Source organism: Amblyomma americanum, chromosome 2 (genome assembly GCF_052857255.1).
Source record: "Amblyomma americanum isolate KBUSLIRL-KWMA chromosome 2, ASM5285725v1, whole genome shotgun sequence".
NCBI classification, from domain to species: Eukaryota; Metazoa; Arthropoda; class Arachnida; order Ixodida; family Ixodidae; genus Amblyomma; species Amblyomma americanum.
Window position 1 is genome coordinate 72,660,699 of NC_135498.1, and position 24,000 is coordinate 72,684,698.

The following is a 24,000-nucleotide window of genomic DNA, read 5'->3' on the forward strand; positions in this document are numbered from 1 at the left end:
CTACGCCGGCACTAGGCCGACACAGCCGGATTCGTCAAACGGGGCGCTGAAATGATCTTTGAAGTAATCAACCAGCTTTCGCAGTGTCTGCAGACGGCTGAAAGCGCTGAACTTGTTTTCATGGCGGCACGAGTTGGTATAATCCTCGTAGTCGAGGTCGAATGCAGCTAGGCCGAAACGCAGTTTCGTGTAGTTGGCCTTCACTCGACATAGCTGGAAAAGACGATAAAACGGGCATTGCATCCGTAATGAGAGGGCAATATGTGCGCAATATTTTCATCGAGCAGTATAAAATGTTGCATGTTCCGAGCGATATAGTTAGATGTCACAAAATTGTGGTTTGCTTGCGAGTGATGTTGCAAGACATTTGTTTGTAAAACAGACAGCCCCCACTTCGATTACGAAGGTGCGGTAATACTTGAGAGCAGGAGCAAAATAAGAGGGGTACATCTAATTATCCAGCCAAGGGCAACTACATACATAGAAGGGTATTCCTGATGCTTTCTAATGACTACGACTTTCACCCTTAACGTGGTTCACATATACTTTGTAGGCTTAGTAAGGCAGTCTTTTCAGATGCTTCCAACGGGTGTAAACACGCTCGCTAAGTTAAGAGCTGCTCTAATAGCCATACTCATGAAGAGGAATAGGAGAGACTTTAATGAAACAAGAGAGGCATGCTCATGAAGGTACCATCATTGAAGTCTGGACGAACTGCTTATAGCCAACTTGCTGGAGTAACAAGAAGAAATGCAGGCTTTGATGCACAGGGACACAAAGGTAGCCGATGGTATGAGAGAGAATGATAAAAGATAAGGCAGTACTAACAATAGAACTGGATGGAGTCTTGAGGGCAGTGATTGTGCAAAGGAATGTGCAAGGTTCGCGTTGCACCGAAGAAGATCAAACAGGGATGTTCTATTCTGCAACTAGTACGCTGTATACTGTTCGCATGTACAATGTACGTGCAATTTACACTTCCGCTGGAGTTACGATCATGTTATAAATGTTACATTTATACACCGTAATTTTCGGTCTATAGTAAGTTGAACCCACATGTGTAAACACTGACATTTTTCGCCTTGTGGTGCATGTAAAAGTGCGAAATAAGCAATATTTTCATGTTAATTTCGCCGGATATGGCATGAAATTCCCAACGCACATTGCATAACGAGGTTTTGTGATACTAGGCCTATGCATGCACGCACATTTTTATGCGTTGGCTGCACATTTTGACTCTTGAAGGTATGTACCGGGTGCAGACAATTAAGAAAATGTCAGGCTGCACACCTGACATTATAGTATAGATAACAGGGAGGTAGATTAAGGAAAAGAATGGCTACAACTCCGGACAATCTGAAAGCATTGCGCCGAAGCGTAACTCCCTCGCATAATTTGAACATAAAAAGGAGGAGAATTCCTAGCTGTTGTACTCCATTTACTAAGTTTCATAGACCCTAAACCGAACAGAACACGCAAGAAGACCATAGTTTGATGTTCCTCTCTCAAGGGAGCGTGGTCCTTTCATCCTCTTTCGAAGAAAAGACAAATAGATAAGTTTACTAGCCCTCACTTTCCACTCTCATAGGTACACCGGATATGATCCCCACTAAGCCTACAAGAAGATAGGTTGCCAGTTGTCTAGAGCTCCAGTCATTGGACCATACGTTCACTGGGCTCCAAGTTTAGATTGGAAATATTTTCCTTTTTTTTTCGGCCATTCAAATTAAAATCGCTGCAAAAGCCGTCGTGTTGAGTTGTGGGTGATTTGTGTGTTTCAAGCAGAACAAAGAAGGTTGTGGAGCCGAGCACGCATTCAAGGTGAAGGAAAAAAAAGAAATAAATTCTCCCTGCAGCGAGTCGTAACACTTTATTACTTTAAAGGAGGTTAGGAGGAAAGCTCGCTGGCACCTAAACAGTTTTGCAATTTTTCATCAATTCACAAACCCTAAACATTCGAAGATCTGTATTTGGCGTTATGCCCATGTTTTTGAAGTTTACCTTTCTGCAGAGGGATTCTTCGTTGTCATAAACAAACATCATATTTCTTTTGGTGTTCCTAGACAGCATGGCGTGGTTCTTTGTGTCATAAGCGGGCTTCTGCCAGAGGTCTTGATTGTTGCAGACCTGGATCGGGACAACAAAGCTTCTATTAAGATAATGTTTGCGTTGTATTGAATTAGAGGCAACAAGAATTCAGCGAGCATCGACATGACACCGTTTGTATTGCAAAAACATGATGAGAAGATGAAAATCCATTCATCGCACGTCTTTAAGAGCCGGGCTGAAAAGGGTAATGACAATGCGATTAAGAGAGGTCGTTTGTGCTATCCTGTGAAATAATACCAGCCGTAATTTTGCCATAGAGCCGACAGTATTAATAAACGGACTGTGCAGATTGGAGGAGGCCCAGGGCTTTTACATCGCATCATTATATGATCCCAGAGAGGGAGCTGACGCAGCGAGATGAGGAGTCTGGCAAGGAGTGCGGCAATAACCCGCTATTTTGTGCGGGCCTGCATTCTGCCTGCCACATTTGACCCCTTCTGGCGTTTTAAAACTCAGAGCGCAATTCTGCTACTGTAGCATATTTATTACACCACAACTACAATGTTGAATTGCACTGGTAAAACTGTTAGCAATTGCATAACCGGTTTAGACTTAAGATAGAGCGAATATATCCGTCTTCCAATGTAGAGAAAAAAATTGCACATTGCTTCCGACATAACTACGTGAATCTCTAAACTGAGCGAGAACTTAATTCACAAAGCGCTAGCGTGCAGTGCCTCCTAGAATCTGCGATCTCTCAAACCGCTCCTTACATCCGAGTCGTGATGTCAGTACTCAGTCATATCCATAGCGAATGCTTCAAACAGCGCCAACCAGCTCCTGTAGATGCGCCTCTCGAAATATGTTCGCGCTTTCCACTTAAAGCGAAAAAAATTCAAGTCGACTTAAATATTACATTTAAAGGTATAGCTAAAGGTCCCCGGTAAAATCCGATTAGACGGGTAAAATTAAGCCGAACTCATTTTTTATTTAATTTTAACCAAGAAAAGTCAGTATTTTTCACTTGCACGCCGTCGGCCCCCATGTGTTGTTACACTCAGGCAAAGGAAAAAAATTATGGATAAGGTGAGAAAACAATGGTGCACAGTTAGATTAAGTGTCGTAGCTGTGTCCATTCAGGTACTGCTCCGATACCTTACACGCCGTTGCAGGATGGGGGACTCACATCGTTGCCGGATGTCGTCTGCTAGCGTTGCGCTGTTTACTGTCGGACCATCTTGGACAGTTACTTGGATAAGTAGCTCCCGTGCATGTAAGGGTACTCGAAACCGTACGTAACCGACACAAAAGGGTAATTTTATTGTTACCTCGAAGCTTAGGTGGCAGTTCCATCACTCTTGTCAACACGCGGACTACCTGATGCCCGCCCTATTGCTCCAAGCTTGAGCGACGACCTAGCGGTAACAATTCAACCCACCGTTCAGAAATCAACTTCCGTTTGGTTTTTTGCCAACCAGTTCCACAATTTAACTCCCGCTACGTTCTTTGTCTGCAATAGGAGCTGCTTCCGCAAGCACCATAATAAGTGCTTTACAAGTTATTAATCATCACTTATGTTTTACGAAAGCCCCACAGCGACTTTTCATCGCACTGGAATACAACATGATATTGTCGAAAAAAACCATTAATCCGCAGGAAATAATACTCGCAGGAAAAAATCGAAATATGTACTCGGAAATAAACATCGAAAAAGCCCACCGTATAGATTCAAAACAGAAAACCCGAAGAGTAAAGTCCGTACACATGACATCCGAAAGGCGTAGGGACATGTGTGCCCACTGGTTGGTACACAGAATGCTAGTGCATGGGCTTATCTCACCACCTCTTCCCCATGAGCGAATTATTAACAATGCAATCTTGCCGCCTAGCAAGCACATCCGTCTTCTCACCCTCTCGCTTGACTCAATCGTCGGCCATGAAATCTTTACCGTATAGCTCCGCAAATCCTTAAACTTGGCGAAAGCTCTTCCGTGCGCCTTCGTCGCTGTCCTCCCCATCCTTGCTCTTGCTTTCGTTCATCAGCGCGTCGCTGTCTCCAACGCTTGCACCCACCGCGCCATCTCGTGGGGCCACCAAGAACAAAGATTGCCTAGATCGACGGCATGGCGAGGGTTTCTGTGGCTGTTCAATTTGGCACGTGGACGTGAGGAAATTTGTAATGGGGGTAGTTCCTACGCGCGACGCGAGGCATCGCCGTCACCTCACCTCCGATCACGGTGGAAGAAAAATATTCTTCTGCCGTGCCTCCGATATAGTGCCTAGAATATACTATACCTCCGATAAACCTCCGACCGCGGAGCACCGCGGAGGCCCGCGTCTAGTGGAGACGCATGTTTGATCTTGCGTGCTGATTCTCAAAAGAGTGTTTCGGCAGCTCCGATTATCTACACTGACTGATATTATGTCCTAGAGTACTGACGGGTCGTCCTTGCATTATAATCTTTGTAACGCATTACGATCGAGTTGCAGGCAGGGTGCCTACAGAGCTGTGTCCATCGCATAGCACATTCTTTGAGAAATTTATTTCCACGTGTAAGCACCAGTCTTGAATAATCACTTTCGCTATTTCTCCTTCAATGAATTTGGCGCACTTACTATTTGATATGAAAACTGAATGTTTGCCATATAATACCGATTTCTACGCTGTCCTTTCATTATGGACGCTGGCCATATTTTAGTAGTCAAGTTATGTATTGAAGCGGGAAGACGACGACGAGACTGAGCGAGTGAACGGGTGGACGAAAGACATCATTGAGCCCTCGTTAAGCCCTTGGGCTTCACCAGTTGTGCTGGTAAATTAAAGGACGGCAGCTGGCGCTTCTGCGTTGATTACCGGCACCTAAACCGCATCACACAAAAGGACGCGTATATCCTCTCCTGAGGATCGATGATGCATCAGATTGCCTCCACGGCGCTAAATATTTCTCTTCAATTGATCTTCGATCGGGGTACTGGCAAATTTCCGTTGATGAAAAGGACCGCGAAACGACCGCCTTCGTGACGGCTGTTGGCTTATACTAATTTAAAGTCATGCCATTCGGACTCTATAACGCGCCGGCTACCTGTGAACGAATGATGGACTCCCTTCTTCGCGGCTTTAAGTGGTCGACCTGCCTCTGCTACCTTGACGATGTTGTGGTTTTCTCGCCTACTTTTGCCACGCACCTCGAACGCCTCTCCAGTATTCTGACAGTGTTCCGTAACGCCGAACTCCAGCTGAACTCATCGAAATGCATATTCGGTCGCCGCCAACTCACTATTCTCGGACACCTGGTTGACGCTTCGGGTGTCCGCCCAGATCCAGTCAATATTCAAGCCGTCAAGGAGTTTCCTCTTCCTAGGTCGTCGAAAGATGTGCGCAACTTTGTCGGCTTGTGCTCATATTTTCGCCGTTTTATCAAAGATTTCGCCGGCATCGCTCGCCCACTCACCGACCTTCTTAAGAACGACACCCCCTTTACCTGGGGCCCCGCTCAAGAGCACTAATTTTCCTCCCTCGTTCAATTGCTAACCTCTCCACCCATCTTAGCCCATTTTGACCCGTCGTCTCCCACAGAGGTTCGCACCGACGCCTCCGGATATGGGATCGGTGCCGTGCTAGCCCAACGTCAACAGGGACAAGTTCGCGTCATCGCTTATGACAGCCGCCTACTTTCCGCCGCAGAGCAAAATTACTCCATTACTGAGCGCGAGTGTCTCGCCCTTGTCTGGGCTGTAGCTAAATTCCGCCCGTACCTGTTCGGCACCACATTTGCTGTTGTCACTGATCACCACGCTCTCTGTTGGCTGTCTTCAATAAAAGATCCCACCGGTCGCCTTGGTCGCAGGCCTTTGCGCCTCCAAGAATATTCATACTATGTAGTGTACAAGTCCGGTCGTCGCCACCAGGACGCTGACTGCTTAACCCGGTACCCTGTGGAGCCACCTGACCTAGAACGACTCTGAGACCCTGACCTGCCTCTTAGCTATCACAGCTTTCACCGATATCGCCAACGAACAGCGCCACGACTCACCTTTACGCCCTATCTTCGATGGCCTCCGCTCTGCTAACCGATCTCCGTCTCTGCAACGTTTTGTGCTCCAGAATGGCAATTTATATCGCCGCAATCTACGCTCCGATGGTCCTCCATTGCTGCTCGTCATACCCCAACATCTACGCTCTTCTGTCCTTGAAGATTGCACGATCTGCCGACAGCCGGCCACCTTGGCGTGTCCCACACGTACGCTCGAGTGCGGCACCGCTTCTTTTGGCCTGACCTGTATCGTTCCGTCAACCGTTACGTTGCCGCTTGCGACCTGTGTCAACGTAGGATAAGGCCCTCCAGTTTGCCTGCCGGTCTCCTACAACCCATCGACGTATCTCCGGAACCTTTTCACCGTGTTGGCCTCGAGCTTCTTGGCCCTTTTCCCACGTCCCTCTGCGGCAACAAGTGGATCGTTGTCGCAACTGATTATACGGCTCGGTACGCCATCACGCGTGCTTTGCTTACCAGCTGCGCTACCGTTGTCGCCGATTTTCTTCTCCAAAACGTCATTCATCACCATGGCGCCTCTCGTCAACTGCTCACCGACCGTGGTCGTTATTTTCTCTTCCGAGTGATTAATGGCATTCTTCGTTCGTGTGCCGCGCAGCACCAGCTCGCGACAGCTTACCATCCACAAACCAACGGGCTTACGGAACGGTTCAACCGCACGATCACCGGCATGTTAGCAATGTACGTCTCGCCAGACCACCGAGATTGGGACGCTGCCTTGCCTTATGTGACTTTAACATATAACTCTTCACGGCATGACACATCCGGCTATTCGCCTTTCTAGCTTTTGTTTGGTCGGCATCCCATCTTGCCTTTGGACACACTCATGTCGTCGTTTTCAATCTCCACCACTGCTTACGCTCAGGACGCCATCGCCCAGGCCTCGCTGGCGCGCCAAATAGCACGTAGTCGTCACCGTGCCTCACAAGCTTCCCAGAAGTCCGCCTACGACAGCCATCACCGGGCGGTCGAATATGAACGCGAATCACTCGCCCTCCTCTGGACGCCGTCACGCAGCGTCGGTCTCTCCGAGAAGCTCCTTTCTCACTACCGGGGCCCTTACCGTGTGGCGCGCCGTGTCACCGACTTGAACTATGAAATTGCACCCCTTCCGTGCTCGCCATAGTCCTCCGGCCCCTCCACCGACGTCGCCCATGCCTGCCGCCTAAAACCTTGTCACGACGTTCGTACGTCGCCACTCTAACGCCGAGACGGCGTCTCATCAGCCGGGGGTCCTGAAGCGGGAAGACGACGACGAGACTGAGCGAGTGATCGGGTGGACGAAGAAGAAGACGACAATGAAGTTCTGACTGTGTTCTGAGTGCCGCTCGTAGCTGTTCCTTCGCTGGTGTACATAGCTGTAAATATATTCTTTCCCGCAACAGTATTCACGTAATGTGAATGTGTGAAAATAGATAACATGGTGGCCACATATTTTAAGCCTTTCTGCAAGCTCTTACACTTACCACTTCTATGTTCGCGGCCCTAGGAATCGCGGCAAAGTCGCTTAATTTGTGCGTTACAGAGACGTTGTACTACCAGTGTATCAGTCCTTAGGCGTGTTATTACAATGTTATCGTCCCTGGGTCTTTGTAGCAATTGCGGCGCTTGGACGCAACACAGCCGGTCATTTCTTTTTTCATACTGGGACTTAACGCTCGACCTGCATGCCTTCAACCGCATCCTTCTGAAAGATGCCTTACTGATGTGTACTACACTGCAAGAGGACAAAAAAAACTAACTTATTATTAATTTGCATGGAATTAAGCCAGATCAGAATATTCGGCAAGCCTGGCTGAATGTCATATCAAGAAAGTATTTCATACCAAAAGACAATTCTGCCAGCGCCGCCTACCATTTTATGGTTTTATGGGGGTTTAATGTCCCAAAGCGACTCAGGCTATGTGAGACGCCGTAGTGAAGGGCTCCGGAAATTTCGACCACCTGGTGTTCTTTAACGTGCACTGACATCGCACAGGACACGGGCCTCTAGAATTTCACCTCCATCGAAATTCGACCACCAAGGCCGGGATCTAACCCGCGTCTTTCGGGCCAGCAGCCGAGCGCCATAACCACTCAGCCACCGCGGCGGCTGCCTGCCATTTTCAGTATTAGCCAACAAAGTACTCTTGCTTATCCACGGAGCTGCGGCGTCTGGAAAGGACTGCTATTCCGAACGTCCGAACTTCGATTGACCTAAAACAGCAGCGTCTAGAGACAAGTTTATTATTTATTTCGGCCGTTACGCTCTCTCGGTCCGAATGAGGCGGTCGTAGTCACCCCGCTGCGCGCCGAATTTAAGCGGCTGTGGGTGGGGCCTCATGCTGGGGTCATTTGATGTGATAAGAGTCACACTGATGACCGCGGAAGGCTTTCTCTAAAAAGCCGTCGCTCTAAAAGGAGCGCATGGACAAGGCTCGTTTTTTTTTTTTCTGGGTGAAAGATCAAAGCCTCCATGTAGTGAGAACTGAACCATCCTTTTCAAATTATTCGGGTATTAGTGCAGCTAATCATGGTAGTTTAAAACAAGCCAACTTGCTCCCCTTTACCATGTAATCAGTATCTCCAGTTTTCGCTGGTGCAGTCTGAGTACGCATTCCGTACTGAGGATTCTAACCTGCTCATTGGTTTATTATACGTCATAATAGATTCAATCAGGTGAAAGTGAAATCTGCAGAATATAACCAACCACTATATATAGCCTTCAATGATTACGAGAAAACATTTGACTCGGTGGAAATCTCAGCAGTCATACAGGCATTGCGGAATGAGGGTGTAGACGAGCCTTATGTCAAAATACTTCAAAATACTAGCATATATATATATATATATATATATATATATATATATATATATATATATATATATATATATATATATATATATATATATATATATATATATATATATATATATATATACAACTGCACAACTTCCGTAGTCCTCAATAAAGTCAGCAATGAAATTCCAATAAGGAAGGGCGTCAGGCAATGAGACACGATCTCGCTGATGCTCTTCACCGCCTGTTTACAGGAGGTGTTCCGAGGCCTGGATTGGGAAGTTAGTGATAATTGTTATTGGAGAGTACCTAAATAATCTGCGATTCGCTGATGACATTGCCTTGCTGAGGCACTCAGGAGATGAACTGCAAATCATGATCAATGAGTTAGACAGACAGAGCAGAACGGTGGGGCTAAAAATTAATCTGCCGAAACCCGAAGTAATGTTCAACAGCCTAGCGAGGGAGAAGCAGTTCACAATTGGCAGCGAGGTGCAAGAAGTGCTAAGAGAATACGTCTACTTAGGGCAAGTAGTGACAGCTTATCCGAATCATTAAAGGGAAATAAGTAGAAGGATAAGAATGGGGTGGAGCGCACATGGCAGGTTCTCTCATATCACAAATAGCAGGTTACCAATATCCCTCACGAGAAAAGTGTACAACAGCTGTATCTTACCGGTACTCGCCTAGGGCAAAGACGTGGAACCTAACGAAAAGTGTTCAGCTTATGTTAAGGACAACGCAGCGACCTATGGAAAGAAAAAAATTGGCGGTGGTTTAGCTCTTATTAAACCTGCAGTGACGCGATAGCTACAGCTGGCCGAGTGGAACTTGCTCAGTTTAATTGCAAATTGTCAGTCTTTCGCCGCTCCGTTTCGCTGGGCGTTCCTTCATCTTCGTCCCACTTGACACGGCGCATGCGCACAGCTGTGCAGCTCGGTTTCGCCGGCAACAGTAGCTGCTCCGCACCACATGCTGGTCACGTGACCAACCACGTGACGAACAACGTGATCAGCCACGGCGCCTCGCCGACGGCAGCTGCTCCGCACCACTTGACCAACCACGTGACAGCGTAGCGGCAAAGCCACGAAGGCTCCTAATGCTACCGTAATGTACCTATCGCTAAAAAATGATAGGTGTAACGCTAAGAGACCGGAAGCGAGCAGAGTGGGTGAGGGAACAAAAGCCTGTTAATGACATCATAGTCGAAATCAAGAGGAAGAAATAGGTTTGGTCAGGGCATGTAATGCGAAGACAAGATAACCGGAGTGGATTGCAAGAGAAGGCAAGCGTAGCAGGGAGCGGCAGAAGGTTAGGTGGGCAGATGAGATTAGGAAGTTTGCAGGCATAGGGTGGGCGCAGCTGGCAAAGGGCATGGTTAATTCGAGAGGAAAGGGAGAGGTCTTTGCCCTGTAGTGGGTGTAGTCAGCCTGATGTGATGATGATAGGGTAAGTACTTAATGCAGCGCCTGAGCGCTTCGGCAGCACGCGCGCTCTTTCGCTGTGGCGTTGGGTTTCCTAGTAAGAGAAGGAATGGCCTTGATTCGCGTTCTAATTTGTTAGCAGCATTCCTATACAAAAACGGCCTATGGGTGTTTACGAAAAAAGCTATATCGATATATACACACCCAAAGCTCTGCTTATTGTCAGCTATTGAGAAATCTGTGTCGCTAGAGCTATAGATATGGGACCATGTAATTCTTTTTAGCTGTCTATAAAAAAGTATTTCCGCCTGAAACTAAAGCTTTAGACAGTCATAGGAAAGGTCTATAGTTATTTGGGCCAGTTACCTATAGCCGGCCTTAGGACATTTTTGTACGTGTTGCGGCCTTTAGTTTACTGCACTTGCATGCTTCATTCAGCTCTAGTTGAGGGACATCAAAATCTCGCGCTTTTTGACGCGTCCATCTTCGCTGTGAGCTAAAAGTACACACCATTTTAAACCTTTTAGTTGGGTGTATTTATATTGTTGCTTACTTCAGCACAGTATGCACGCTATACGCCATGGAACCGTCAGTGCTCTCGGCCGTCATCTGTCGTGACTCGCCGGAAAGTGCGCAAGTTCGTATATACATGCCGATCACTCAGAAGACCTAATTTTCCATATTATTCAGGGAACTGCAGTGATATCGAACGCAGCTTCTCACCAACCAATGCAATTATTCAAACGGCCATGTTTACAGCAGTTCATTTGTATGTATCGATGAATCATCACCCCGTACCAAATGGACTGCGAACTGTGCCACTGTAGCAATTATGTGGGATCTTACGCGCATGATTTACGGCAGCATTTGCCTACGAGTACAGATATATATAAAAATCAAAGCTTTCGAAGGTTCAGGAAACCGACGGTGTTACTGCTATCGTAAACTATGGGGCGGCCGAAGCGAAGAACTTTTATCTTTGACCTTTTCCAGAAGGGCATGAGTCAAAATTAAAGCGTTTCCCGTAAAGCTACAACAACGCTCTCAGAAAGTGACAAACAGAATTGTGCTCTCTTCACCCTGAAGAAAGTCGCAAATTGAAGCAATGTGTGATCGGACGCATCTCACCTCAGTGTAAGCGTCGAATGCCGGCGCTATCGGATTCTGGGTGCAGGGGGAGAATATTTCGAGAGGGAACTTAGGCAACGGCGCCGCTAGTCGTCCTTTCATGCCCACTGATATGGACCAGCGGGTGGACGCGCCCTGGGTCTCCAGCTGCCGCAGTGCCGACGCCGCTGTGTTCTGAAACGCACGAAAGCATCGCTGTAGGGCGTTTCATGACCAATATGTTGCGCGGTCTTATCATTCTCATTATTTTTTTTTGCTTTAGCACGATCAAGAACAAGTGAGTCTGCGCTTTACTTGCTGCAGTGTCGTGCGATTGTCGACTTTTCAGTATAATATAGGAACAACCACTGCATTTTCTTTGCTGTTAACAGTCTCAGCACTCAGTCTCCAAGACTGCATCGCACAGAGACATGGATACTTGATTCTTGTGTCACTAATTATCTGGCTAAATTTGACAGAGTAGAACTCGAGGTGGCAGCTGCCATCGCCACTACCTGATACTTTGTCCTATAGACTTTCATCTTATGAGAGCAAGTAAAATAAGCTCGAATGTGCAATTCTCTATGCCAACTTCCTGAAAAAATAAATTATTTTTCACTGAGCTATTGCTTAAGGAGGCAGCTCCTGTAGATGGTAATAGTACCTACAGCAGCTGCCTCCTTCTACAGGAGCTGCCGCTTAGTTAACGCATAGCAGCTATGCGTTAACACTTTCGTCACGCAGGAAAGCAAAAAACCAGCGAGGAAAACCCCAGATTAAGATACTTCAGGCAGCACGGGAGATGCGTGTGTTCTAACGTGCGTTAGTACGGGCTTCTCGCCTCATACTTTATTTATTTATTTATTTATTTATTTATTTATTTATTTATTTATTTATTTATTTATTTATTTATTTATTTATTTATTTATTTATTTATTTATTTATTGACTTATTGTGAAGAGCCCAATAACGACTTAGAAGTTTAGCAGTGCTTTACGAAGAATATTGAAAGAGAAAGGAACCATGCAAATAATAAGAAAACAATAGAAAATATCAATGTAGAAACGGTGTAGACTATCACAATGAACGATGACGATGTAGACGATGAAAATGACCATTTAAGAGTGAAATGTGCTAGAGTTGTAGAGAGCAGCGCAGGTTTCGCCTGAAAGAGCTTAAATCCTAATGGTGACATGCGTGTTTCGTAAAAGCAAAACGATCCATCACCTCGTTGAAGAAGTTCGTCAATCAGGCCAACGGCTACATTGTTCGGGGTACATCGATCTTAGCATGAACGTATAACTGCTTTCCCAGACTACTTCCTGGTTCAAGTAAAATTTAGACCTTAAGGAACTAACTCACATCTGAAAATGACTTGCCTACGCAGACATGGATTGATTATAACCTCGGAATGAACTGATACTCAATAGGAAGACCGCGCAAACGGCGTGACGACGCGACAGGGTGTATGTAACTACTTTAGCAAAGCCAAAGCCAAAACCAATGTAACTACTTTAGCAAAGCAAAGCCAAAGGAAGAGAAAAATAGGCCACAATTATTCTTCTGGGTGAGGATGAATGGTTCCCACCAAGTCGTGAGCGTATCCGAGAAGCTTGCTGGGTCGGTATAAGGAGGTAGGTGGAACAACGGCGCACGTGATCGCCTCGTTGTCCCCGTAGGTGTAGTGGCCTTGCGACACGAACAAGTCGGGCTGGTACACTGTTCTGTGTGTTCGTGGATAGAGGAAGAACAAAGAAGAAATGAAAATAAAAGCCAGGTTTGCATTTTCAGAAGTTCACAGAAGTTACAGCATATTTATGTGACACGAATATGCGACACGCATATAGTTCTTCGCGAAAATTGAGGCAAGGCTTCAAAAAGTGAGATGCACTGCAGTCTGCATCTTGGCTAAGCCAAATTTATATTGCTTGTAGTCAAGTTGCACAGATCAGAGTATTCTTTTAATAAGTTTACTCAGTAGTTAGGTTAGATAACTCATCCAAATTAATACATTCGTTGTCGGTCCAACCGCGTTTAGAAAAAACATGAGGTGAGGGAAGAAGGGGGGGGGGGGGGGGGGGCTCGGAAAAAGCGCATTCACTTTTTGGTGCATTCACTTTTTTTCGCATTTAAAAGCGCCTGTGAAATATAAATAAGAAACACAACGCTACTGCTCAGTTGTACTACCTCGTTTTCAAGGAACGAAGAGTACGCGATGGCCGTATCGATGTGAGCGGCTGCCCCTATCAGGGCAGGCCTGAAAGTATGTTATCACCTTCATGCGCAAAATGAAAAACGTGCGCCACAATCTGGACTTGGCTCAAGTCACGTGAAAGGCAGTTTATGCTAGCCACCTCATGTTGCCGCTCGATGCCCTTATAATGGAATGAGAAACCTCTTTATACAAAGCGGTTATATATCCATAGCACAACCACCGTAATCTTATTGGCACCCCACTAGAAGATTCGAAAGATGTTTCATCATGCGGGTATTCCTTAACACACTTATCTTGGTAGTGTTATTCAATCTATTTTTTTTCGATTTCCCAGCCTTTTCTTCAAGAACATATGTGTGATTGGATCGATTAACTCCTCGTTAGACACGTCTGGATACGGGAACAAAAAGTGGTTGACAGTTTGCACAACAACGTGATGTTGTAGGTCCAGTAAGACCAGTAGAGGCAAAAGTATAAGCTGTGCAGCTGGTCAGTATATCTTTGAAGAAATTGACAGTGCAACAAGGACGCTAGTAGAGCTGAAGTGCAAGGAAACCGTGCTGGCTCGCGACGGAAGATATTATTCCTTTCACAAGATAAGCAGCAAAAGAAGAGAACAGAAGGTGAAAGCACGGACGGTGGTTGAAAACAAGGAATACGAACGCGAAAATATCTAAACCCTGGCTTCGGAAAGAAAGTCGCCCGAACATAATGTATTCACGCGACAGCATGGCCGTAGGCATAAAGGCCTCCGAATGGGGCTCTCAGTAAAATTTCATATTTCACTGGATTTAATGCATTTGTAGCAAGCCTGTGGAAGCATTTTGAGCTCTAAGAAATGTGAAAATAGCTTTTAGCTTGTGATTCAGCGGCGAGCCTGGCCACCAGTGTCTCACCCAACAAGTATTTTAAAGTCCATCGCTTTGATTAGGTAGCCGTCAGTAAAGCTCTGCCTTTTCTTGTAAAGGCTCGTCCTTCCTTCAACAGTCAATGACTAGCGACTGTGGCTGACATCTCGTCGCTGTTGCGTACACTAATGTCCTGTGTTTATACTGGCTAGCTCTCCTCACTTCATTTTCTCGGCCACGTAGTTCACCCAGCCAGCGTTGTAGGGAACAGCGCTCAGGACGACGTAGGCAGCCTTTCCAGACTCTCGTTGACTCTGCGAGAGCGCGTCCAATGTCTGCAGGCAAAGAAAACGGGTATGATCACATTTATCTCCATCCAACCACATTTACATCTCCTTAAGTGTGACCATGTGTACGCGAAATAGAAACATACAAACCACGCAGAAAAATACTTTTCGCGGAAAAGTGCAGGTCCAGTGGGCGTCTGCACGCGACAGCGTGCCCATTTTCTTAGGCTACCATCTGCGTTGTCTTGTATAAAACAAGTTAACATTTTCAGGCAAGCTCCAACAACACTATCGTGCTAATATATCTGCTTGTGGCATCCTGAGACAACACAATATAATCAGAGAGCATTACTTTCGTATTCATCCTCTGATTTGCGTGCTTATCAGGAGAGACGACTAAACACATTGGTATGTAACATAGTATCCAGTTTGCTGAATCGGCACATGCAGACAACCGACATTACACACACCCCGAAGTTTTGGACAAGCGCATTGTTCAGAGCAAATAATTTATGAGCGCCTGCTTCCATATATCTGAGAATTTCACTATAATAACATAAACATCGGGAGACCTCCCCTTGGTATGTGCGCATTTTTTTTTGCGATTAACGTTTTCGCAAGAATCAAAAGTTTCCCAATTGATTTTCTAGAAAATTCTTACGTAACTTCTTGATATGAGAGATGGACAAACTTTAAAAGAAAGATTTTGCTACGCATCGGAAGAATAGACTATTCCTCAATATTTCCATAACAGTAGATTACAATATTCCAGTATTCAAAATTTATATCTAAGAAACCTGGACTTGTGTGACATATGGTTTTTGGAATAGATCTCTTCGTTGCCCAGTTTTTAATTACATATGGAATTCTTACCGTACAGCGGTCATCAAGTAAAATTATTATATGAGAAGAAAATGTGCTGTATTATCAGCAATAGCTGCAACGGCCTCTCTGGAGAGCGCGACTATGCAGACCTTGTACACTAATTAGGTAGAAAAAGCCATGGCCAGAGTAGTTTTTATCTTAAAGCAAAAGTGTTCAGTAGTGCTGCGTCCCACCTTGAGGCACATGAAGACATCGTCCATGTAGTATGGCTTGAGGCCGAACACTGGAACGTCCAGGATGCCGAAGTTGAACACACCATGCTTCCAGAACACCTCCAGCAGCACTGGTTCCGTCCGTGTGAGATCTTGCGTCAGAGTGCCGCGGTATCTGAAACGAATTGGTATATAAAAAACGTTGCTACATTCACAACTGGAAAAGCATGATAATCTAGACTGTAACCATGCGAGTTCAGTAAAGGCCAATAGAAAATTTCAACAAAGGGTACTGCGCACGCACAGACAAGGACGGGAAGCTAACACAACAAGCGCAAAGTCATGACTGATTTATCCGGCAGAAAAAAAGTTTTTTAAGGAAAAACAGAAAAACAATAAAGATAGATAACTTTTGGACGTCACCAACTAGCGCCATCTGTCGGCCTGAGAAAATCAGTCGGGAGTCACCAACACTCAAATTTCCCAGTGTAGCTTGGATATTCAGCATCGTGTGGCATATGGAGACAGTCGCGTAAACAAACATTATTTATCCAAATCTTCTGGGCTTGCAGTAATATTCGCGCGGTATTATTTGGTACGCCAGACCCCCAATTCTTGACAGCGGTAGACAATCCTTACAGCTAAATTCGCCAGAAAAACCTAAAATTGCAGGCGTAGCGGCTGTCATTCATCTTCGTGTTATAAAGTTCCATAGCAACACGTTCGCACGCAACTTGGAGGATTAGGCTGTCTAATAGCGGGTACCCACTCGAAGGCAAATCCCACGCCGAACGCAGACTTTGTGTATTTAGGCGTCACGGAGAGGAAATGCTGCAGGTCCAGTCCGAAGTTTTCGCTGTCCGTGGGGAAGTTCCTGTCGTTCTTGTACGCGGAATCGAAAAAAATTAAGTCGCACAAGCCGTCTCCGGGAAACAACGTGGATGCGTTTGTCTTGGCACCGTAAGTGCAGAGGAGTGCTTGAGGATCCAGGGCTTTCGCTGCAAAAACACAGCAGCCGGTTAGCAAAACGTTTTGCCCCAAAATCGTTTTCAAAAAGGCGAAGGAAACTTAAGTTGTTAGCATGGACATTCGTCTGCCCGTGTTCTCTTCCACTGCTATCAAAGAATGAAAAACCAATTCGTCATACCATGGGGAAGCCATGGTACTCGCTCGGAGTCAATTCAGTTCCACATTTTTGCAACCGCACAAAGCTGGTTCATATCACGTAATTTGGAATAAATGAAAAACTCTTATGTAAAGGTACTATCGAGGCCAAATTATGTACAATGTTGCAGTAGCAGGCTTGCTTAGCGACTAAATACTATGCCCATGTAAGTTTTCGCTTTAGCGAAGAACGCTAAATCTGCAAGATGCTACACAATAATAGGAGCAGAATGTGAATGTTTAAGTCGTGAGAGTGATGTGCATCCAGGTCATTATTGAATTGATTGTTTATTGTTTCGCGGAAAAGGCACAACGCCTGACAGAGCCTTTGCGCCCCTACAGTTCATGGCAGCATGACATATCATTGAAACTCACATTTGCCAAACATATCTTCAACCCACAGCAGACCGCAACGAAAAATTCAATTATTCAGGACGCATGTCTTCAAAGCATTACTTTTTCATGAACATGCTATACTTTGAAAAGGCAGAAGATGCATAAACAATAAGTATTATGTAACAATGAAATCTGCTTACATCAGAAGTCAACAAAGAAGAGAAAACCATAGAATTCACTGGTCCGAAAATAAATAGCATATGCAGTGAATAACTCAGTGCATATGAACATTTCAGAAGAGGAGAAGGCTTAGACTTATGCACTGTGGAAGTGCTGAAACAATGGCAAATTTATTTTACAAGCGTTGAGCGAAACAACATAACATAATATAACATATAATATAAATAATAACATAGAAATAAAATAACAATGCAACATAACGAAGGGTACATGTGTTATCAGGAATGAGCGCGTTACACAAAATTAAAAAGCAATGTCACTGCCCACTAAAAGCTTTTTGCAGTCCTTTTTGAAGTTGTGGAAGGATTGTGTGTATTGTGCGTTAAAGTTATCACTGTTTAATATATTAATCGTTTGATAATTCAATGTTTGCCTTCCGTAACTAGTTGTTGTAGCGGGCTTTAGATGGTGTGGTCTACGTATTGGGTATGAAGTGTAACTGTCGACAGGTATTGTGTGCAGCCTATTTTTATAAACCCACTGGACTAGTTTGAAATAATAAGCTTGATCTGCTTAAAGCATGATATATTTAATGAAGAGCAGGAGTATGCCTGTATGCGGAAGTATGGCGTTTGAGCGGGTGCCGCAACTACAAGCTCTCTTCCTTGCGAAGCAGTGACCGACTCAGAGATAAACCCAGAGAAGTTCAGGCGAATGGCATTGCTGAGAGAAAAGCCGAATGGTCACCGCTTCCAGTTTTGCGCATTGTTAGCACGAGAAATTCATCGAAGCAAGAGATGGTAATAAAAAACTAGGCCGTCAGGTCCTATTTTTCTAAAAACAACATATGCATTACATTAATTCGCGAAATAGTAACGCTAAGAAACATACGGTGCAAAGAATAGAGCACATGTATATGGAGAGCTAACTTCTTCGTCTGTCTTCCTTGACCCCTCTTCTTAGCGCAAATAATTTTCAAATGTATCTTACCAAACAACAGAAGAGCCACCACTTCTCATATCTGACGCTATTCCCATTAAACCGCCCGATTTCGACACCCGCACCAGTGAATGACACTTTTTGCTAGCTCTGTGCCCTTTTTTTTTCATGATGGTAGCTAGAAGCAGTAGAGAGTAAAACCTTGGATCACTTCAGTGAAGGAGAGACGAGTTGGTGACATATACACATTGGAAGCCCCGCAGAGGCCGGAACATAAATATGCAGCGCGCTACATTGTTATTTGTGTTCAGTTTGTTCGTTTGTTGTCTCCTAAGAAGGGGCGATAAAGCATGCTTATTTGACAGTCGTTTAAGGTAATGGTCCTTGGAAAACTACTTGCGAAGTATGTCCAATCCTTGTGTCTAACTGCCGCATTTCATGCAATGATTATGACAAAAGGGCCGACGCCGTTCTTTATTTCTTGGGATTCATCGCTATATAGAGAGCCTGCAAAAAGACCTAGTGCACCTCACTCACCTGTTGCCATGGCCAGCGAGCTGCTGTCAGAAGCGGTCGACGCCGTGGTGGTGACCACAGTGCTGGACGTCATGGTAGACGCAGACTCCGTCCCGGTCGTAATTTCGTCCGTGGTTTTAGTGGACTGCGATGCCGCGATTGTTTCAACATTAATTTTTCTTTCAGTAGTAAGTTCCGCAGATTCTCGGTCACCTGACGACGTTACACTCCGTGATGCTCCTTCGTCGGTATTTAGCCAGCGACGATCAATCACAGCTGTAGTGGAACTAGTCACATTTGACAGCTTCACATCTCCGGCCGCTTCAGTGCGTGACGTTGTCTCTGTGTGAATCTCACTCGTCAGTTCGTTACCATCGTCTGGCACAGTTGAAAGCTCATTCGAGTGTGAAGGGATTGCAGGAGATTCCTTTCCCCCTGCAAATTCAGTTTCGTCACTGTCATGAGCTTTAGAAGATATAGTTTGGGGAAATTTCGTCTCATTCATACTTTTCACGAACAATTCCGTTGTTGACTGCGTTCCTTCCGCAGATATTGAAGCTACCGTCTGAGACTCTGTTTGAAATTCTTTTGCGGATGACGGTTCCTTTGCAGATGAATTTGTGTCTGCTTCAGATGTAGCTGCGCCGGCGGTGACATCGTTTGTACTTGATGGCTTGTACGGTATCGTGTTGTACTTCCCGGGGAGTGATTTTGTTGTCGGCACTCTTTCGACGGTAGATGGAAAAATGGCGACGGTCTTGGTTGAACTAGTGTGCATTTTAAAAGCTGGCTTCTCTTCGCCACCTTGTCTTGGAGCTATCGTGTTGATGACGGCATCAGACTCGTCCACACCTGTTGCCCTACCTGGCTGGTTGACATCTGTGAACAAGGGCAACCGATTTAATTAAAAACAGACACTTTTTAACGCCAGCCTTAATTTGTTTTGAGTCAGATGGGTTCTCGTCTTGCTGGTTGATGGCTTTACCCAATTATCCATTAAGTAAAACTTCCGTAAAAGAGGCGGACTTCACAATGTAGAACGCTATTCAAAATATCATTTTGTTATGTAGAAATTCATCGTAATTTTACCATGGACTGCTAGCTCTGGTATTCGTTCTCTTTTTGTAAGCGTAGTTAAGAACACCTAGCGATTCACTCAGTTCGAAGGGACAATCCGCGGGCGCATAGTCTATTCTTGAAGACAATAAAAAGTCACTATTGGCAAGAACAACCGCCGCAAACATAAGATGCGGAGGTGATAAGTTCAGTTTTTACTCTAGTGGGCTGCCTTGACGATGGCAGTGGGCTTCGCAGAGTGCTCCCGTGCATAACGAAAATCTGCATTGCCGATGCTGTTAGCGCCCCGTTAGTCGTTTTTCGATCGTGCTACTGATTCTAGGCTAGTGAGAAAAGTAGCCCTTGGCTTATGATAATCGCTTTTATTGCCAGAATACGTGCGCCCTTATCGGGAAGCAAAAGAAGTCACGTTCCGCCTTGACATTACGCATACTAACAAAGCATTGAGAGCTTACCGCTGTAAGAGCTGGTCGGCAGGGCTGCTGTTATTTGCTTTTTTTTACCAACAAACATTATGCTGCCTGGCGCGTTAGCAAATTTTTCAACCATTTTGTGTGCTTCAGAGGTGGTAGCCAGTAAGTATAATTCAAAGCTCTCAAGGGCGTTACCTCGCCCATGCTCGCCGAAAGGTCTACACTTATGCACAGTCTAGTAATGCATTTACCAACAACACTAAAAATAATTTATGAAGCTTGTTGATGCAAGATTCGTATCCGCGTACCTGCTTGAATTGCCACCCATGCACCTGCCACCAGAAGCACCGCGGCGCTGACGATAAGGGCGACGTACACTAAAGGGTTGAATCCATGTGGGCGGGGCCTGGAAGGCGAAAGAAATGATTGGCACGTACACCTGATAGACATAAGCCAAAATGAATTCCGGAAGTTATAAATATTCCGGCAACTTGGACTGAAATATCTGCATAGTCGCTGAACAGCGTTATACTGTGCAGCATACGAAAGTTACTAAGCGCTCAGGAAAGTAGACGCTGCGGTATTCAATTCCCTGGAATGTGCACGTCTCCTTATTTGGCTTTTCTGTTGTTCGGAAGGAAGTAATTATTAATGGATAAGAATGTGACTTTTACAGATGCAACGCTAGAGAAAGCGATTAGAATTTCCAGACAACTCCAGTACCATACAGCTACTTGCGTAAAGATACATAACATGATAACAACACCTGATTGCTATATTCACCTACGGCACAGTCACGATTCCGCCGCGGAATTCACGTGTTCGACCTAACACTAGATAAGTAATATAAGAAGTTTGCACTCCCCGGAATGGTCGCACTGTTTAAGAAATCCGGAGAAACACTGGGGCCACTTTTCCCTCTGGGTGATATTGACAAATGGTATTCATTTTAACCACACTAAGACCTAAATGCCAGCGTAACAAGGGGCCATGGAGGGACTGGGATATTTGGCAGGAGATTGTCTTTTCGCAGCAAGCTTTCATTTCCCACTGACAGATTTGCACTAAAACTCTACGTCCAAGAGTCACTTATTTTAGTCTGTATAAGAGGCCGGGTCATCCTGTATTCTACGAAAGTAAAGCGCTCTCTTTGTGGCATTGCGGAGACGCTCGTCACAGCTTGTTTTTTGACTGTATACTTACTTCAATTGCTCAAACCCTGCAAAACCAAAACAACAAGCACAATATTTTTTTTGTGACAGTGGCGAAGCACGCTGAGTCGCTATAATTCAGTGCTCTTTTTCAACAGATGAAAGCCAACTGAAAAATCGTACTACGAATAACTGTATCTGGGGCTCTATTCTCTGAGTTCTCCATTTTCACTTGTCCATTTCGCGTCCTATTTGTCTTCTGTCTTTGATCACTCAGATATACCCGCGGCTCACAAGCACCTGTGTAAAGCGACCCGAACACTGGGTGATTGCCGACCTTACCTCACCATTGGCTGCCTATCGCAACCATCGGCAGCCACTGGTGATGTCCGGTCGCTATCCACCGACGCTTGACACCCGCGTGTACATATATTTGAGCGACCAACGGCAGAGGCCCAAATAGACGCGAAATAGACAATGAAAAATTGACAGCTGTAGAATACGGCCCCTGGTGTTGTGGTTTCAAAGTCGTATGCGTCGCGCAGATTCATGAATATCATAATTGATGCGTTGTGACGAGAATATTACCGAAAAACAGAGCGACAGAGCGCCTCTCTAACAGAACAAGGCTTCAAAGCAGCCACAGAAATTGGCGACGTAGAGTGTGCACAGAGCATGAAGCACACTGGTTGTGACTCGTCGGCACGTAGTTAGTTGACGACAGTGATCGCTGGCCCCATTAACCGCATCAAGACTTTGCTTGGCTTAAACTGATAAGCTGCTTGTTATTATTACTGAAAATTACAGGTAATAATTGGTTTTTGGGAGAAAGGAAATGGCGCAGTATCTGTCTCACATATCGTTGGACACCTGAACCGCACCGTAAGGGAAGGGACAAAGCAGGGAGTGAAAGAAGAAAGGAAGAAAGGGGTGCCGTAGTGGAGGGCTTCGGAATAATTTAGACCGCCTGGGGTTCTTTAACGTGCGCTGACATCGCACAGCACACGGGCGCCTGAGCGTTTTTCCTCAAAAAACAAACGCTAAGGCGCCCGTGTGCTGCGCGATATCAGCGCACGTTAAAGATCCCCAGGCGGTCGAAATTATTCCGGAGCCCTCCACTACGGCATTTTTTAAGATAATATTGTAAATCTAAGATATAGGGTACCACGTATTTGTAGCACTGCCATTTTTTTAAAATTACCACTGAGAAGAAAGGTCATCCGCAGCGAAAGCCGCCCGTCTTCACCAGTGGACCATTGAAAGTGTGCGAACGCCAGTGCACCGTTATTACTAGCAAAAAAAGCACGTACCAGCATGCAGTGCCTCCGGGTTTCCTTCCTCTCTTCCATGCATTTTCGATGCGTAGATGAAATTCGCCTGACAACGGGGACTCAGGGCTGACGTGCGGTACCTGGCAATTGGGTTTAATGTAGAAACATGAAGGGTCATGCCCATTAGAAAAGCAACGACTATGAAAGGGAGTGTACGACGCCATGGTACAAGAGGCTAGCTACAGCTGGCGTTCACTTCTTTCTCTTAACGACACAGCTTCGCTAAAACACGCCTACAACACGGAGCTACGCTTGCCTATCAGCCTGCAAGTTCCCAGAATTCCACAAGGGTAATACTGCTGTGGGCTAGTTGGTTTCACATGACAACCGGGAACAGTGCGTTGCACAGGACGATGAAGGTGAACGACACGGTCGCTGGATAACTAACGCTTACTAGCAGTGATGTCATATCAAGCACATCTACAAAAACATCCTGAAGATACAAAAAAAATATGCACGGTGTTGCTTGGTTCCTCTCGTCAACTGAACAACGCAACGTGTCCCCTATCGAGTTTTGGTTGTCATGCCGAGATTGTCTCGTTACGTGCTGAAATTAGTGAAAGGAGTAGCTGTAACGCGTTTTTAGCTCGAATCGGTACAACCATAAAAGTTGATTACGTACTGCGTTTGTTATTTTACTCAGGTATATTTATATTTGCAACCGAGGTTGATTGGAAACACTTACTTTCTCAAGTCACTTTTGCGAATTGAAGTCCGTGTACAGGGGTGCGGTCAGACACGTTTAGGGTACAGCTGTTTTATAAAACTTCCCTTCTCTCTCTCAAAGCTAGGGGAGAACACTACGATGTTGACTGGAATAATACCAACTCAGTGCGTGAAAGACAATCTGGAGGGCAGAAATCTGTTTGGTTTAATTTTATGGGGTTAAAAGTCTCAAAGCGGACTCGGAGCTATGAGTTTAAGGCTCGCGCAAACTTCAAAGGCCTGAACCATATTACGCGGCTGACTTTAGAACCTAATGTGCGTGAAGGATAGAGGTATAGACGCGGCAATTTCAAAGTGCAAGCCGTACTTACGTGGAACTTAGGAGAGCCTAGCGCAGCGCTACAAAGGGCACTCGAAGAATGTCTT

General features: G+C 45.5%; 1 protein-coding gene across 1 annotated transcript; it reads right to left on the minus strand.

Annotated features, from left to right (window-relative positions):
• On the minus strand, positions 1-24,000 carry LOC144119746 (uncharacterized). Its single transcript, XM_077652293.1, has 12 exons — positions 23,946-24,000; positions 22,888-22,988; positions 21,630-21,645; positions 20,735-20,832; positions 18,958-19,815; positions 16,571-16,799; positions 15,823-15,976; positions 14,700-14,812; positions 13,003-13,138; positions 11,436-11,609; positions 2,002-2,127; positions 1-213 (listed from the first exon to the last, which is right to left on the minus strand). Exons 2-12 carry the CDS (start codon positions 22,928-22,930, stop codon positions 1-3), a joined length of 2,160 nt encoding a protein of 719 aa, XP_077508419.1. The 5' UTR covers positions 22,931-22,988; positions 23,946-24,000.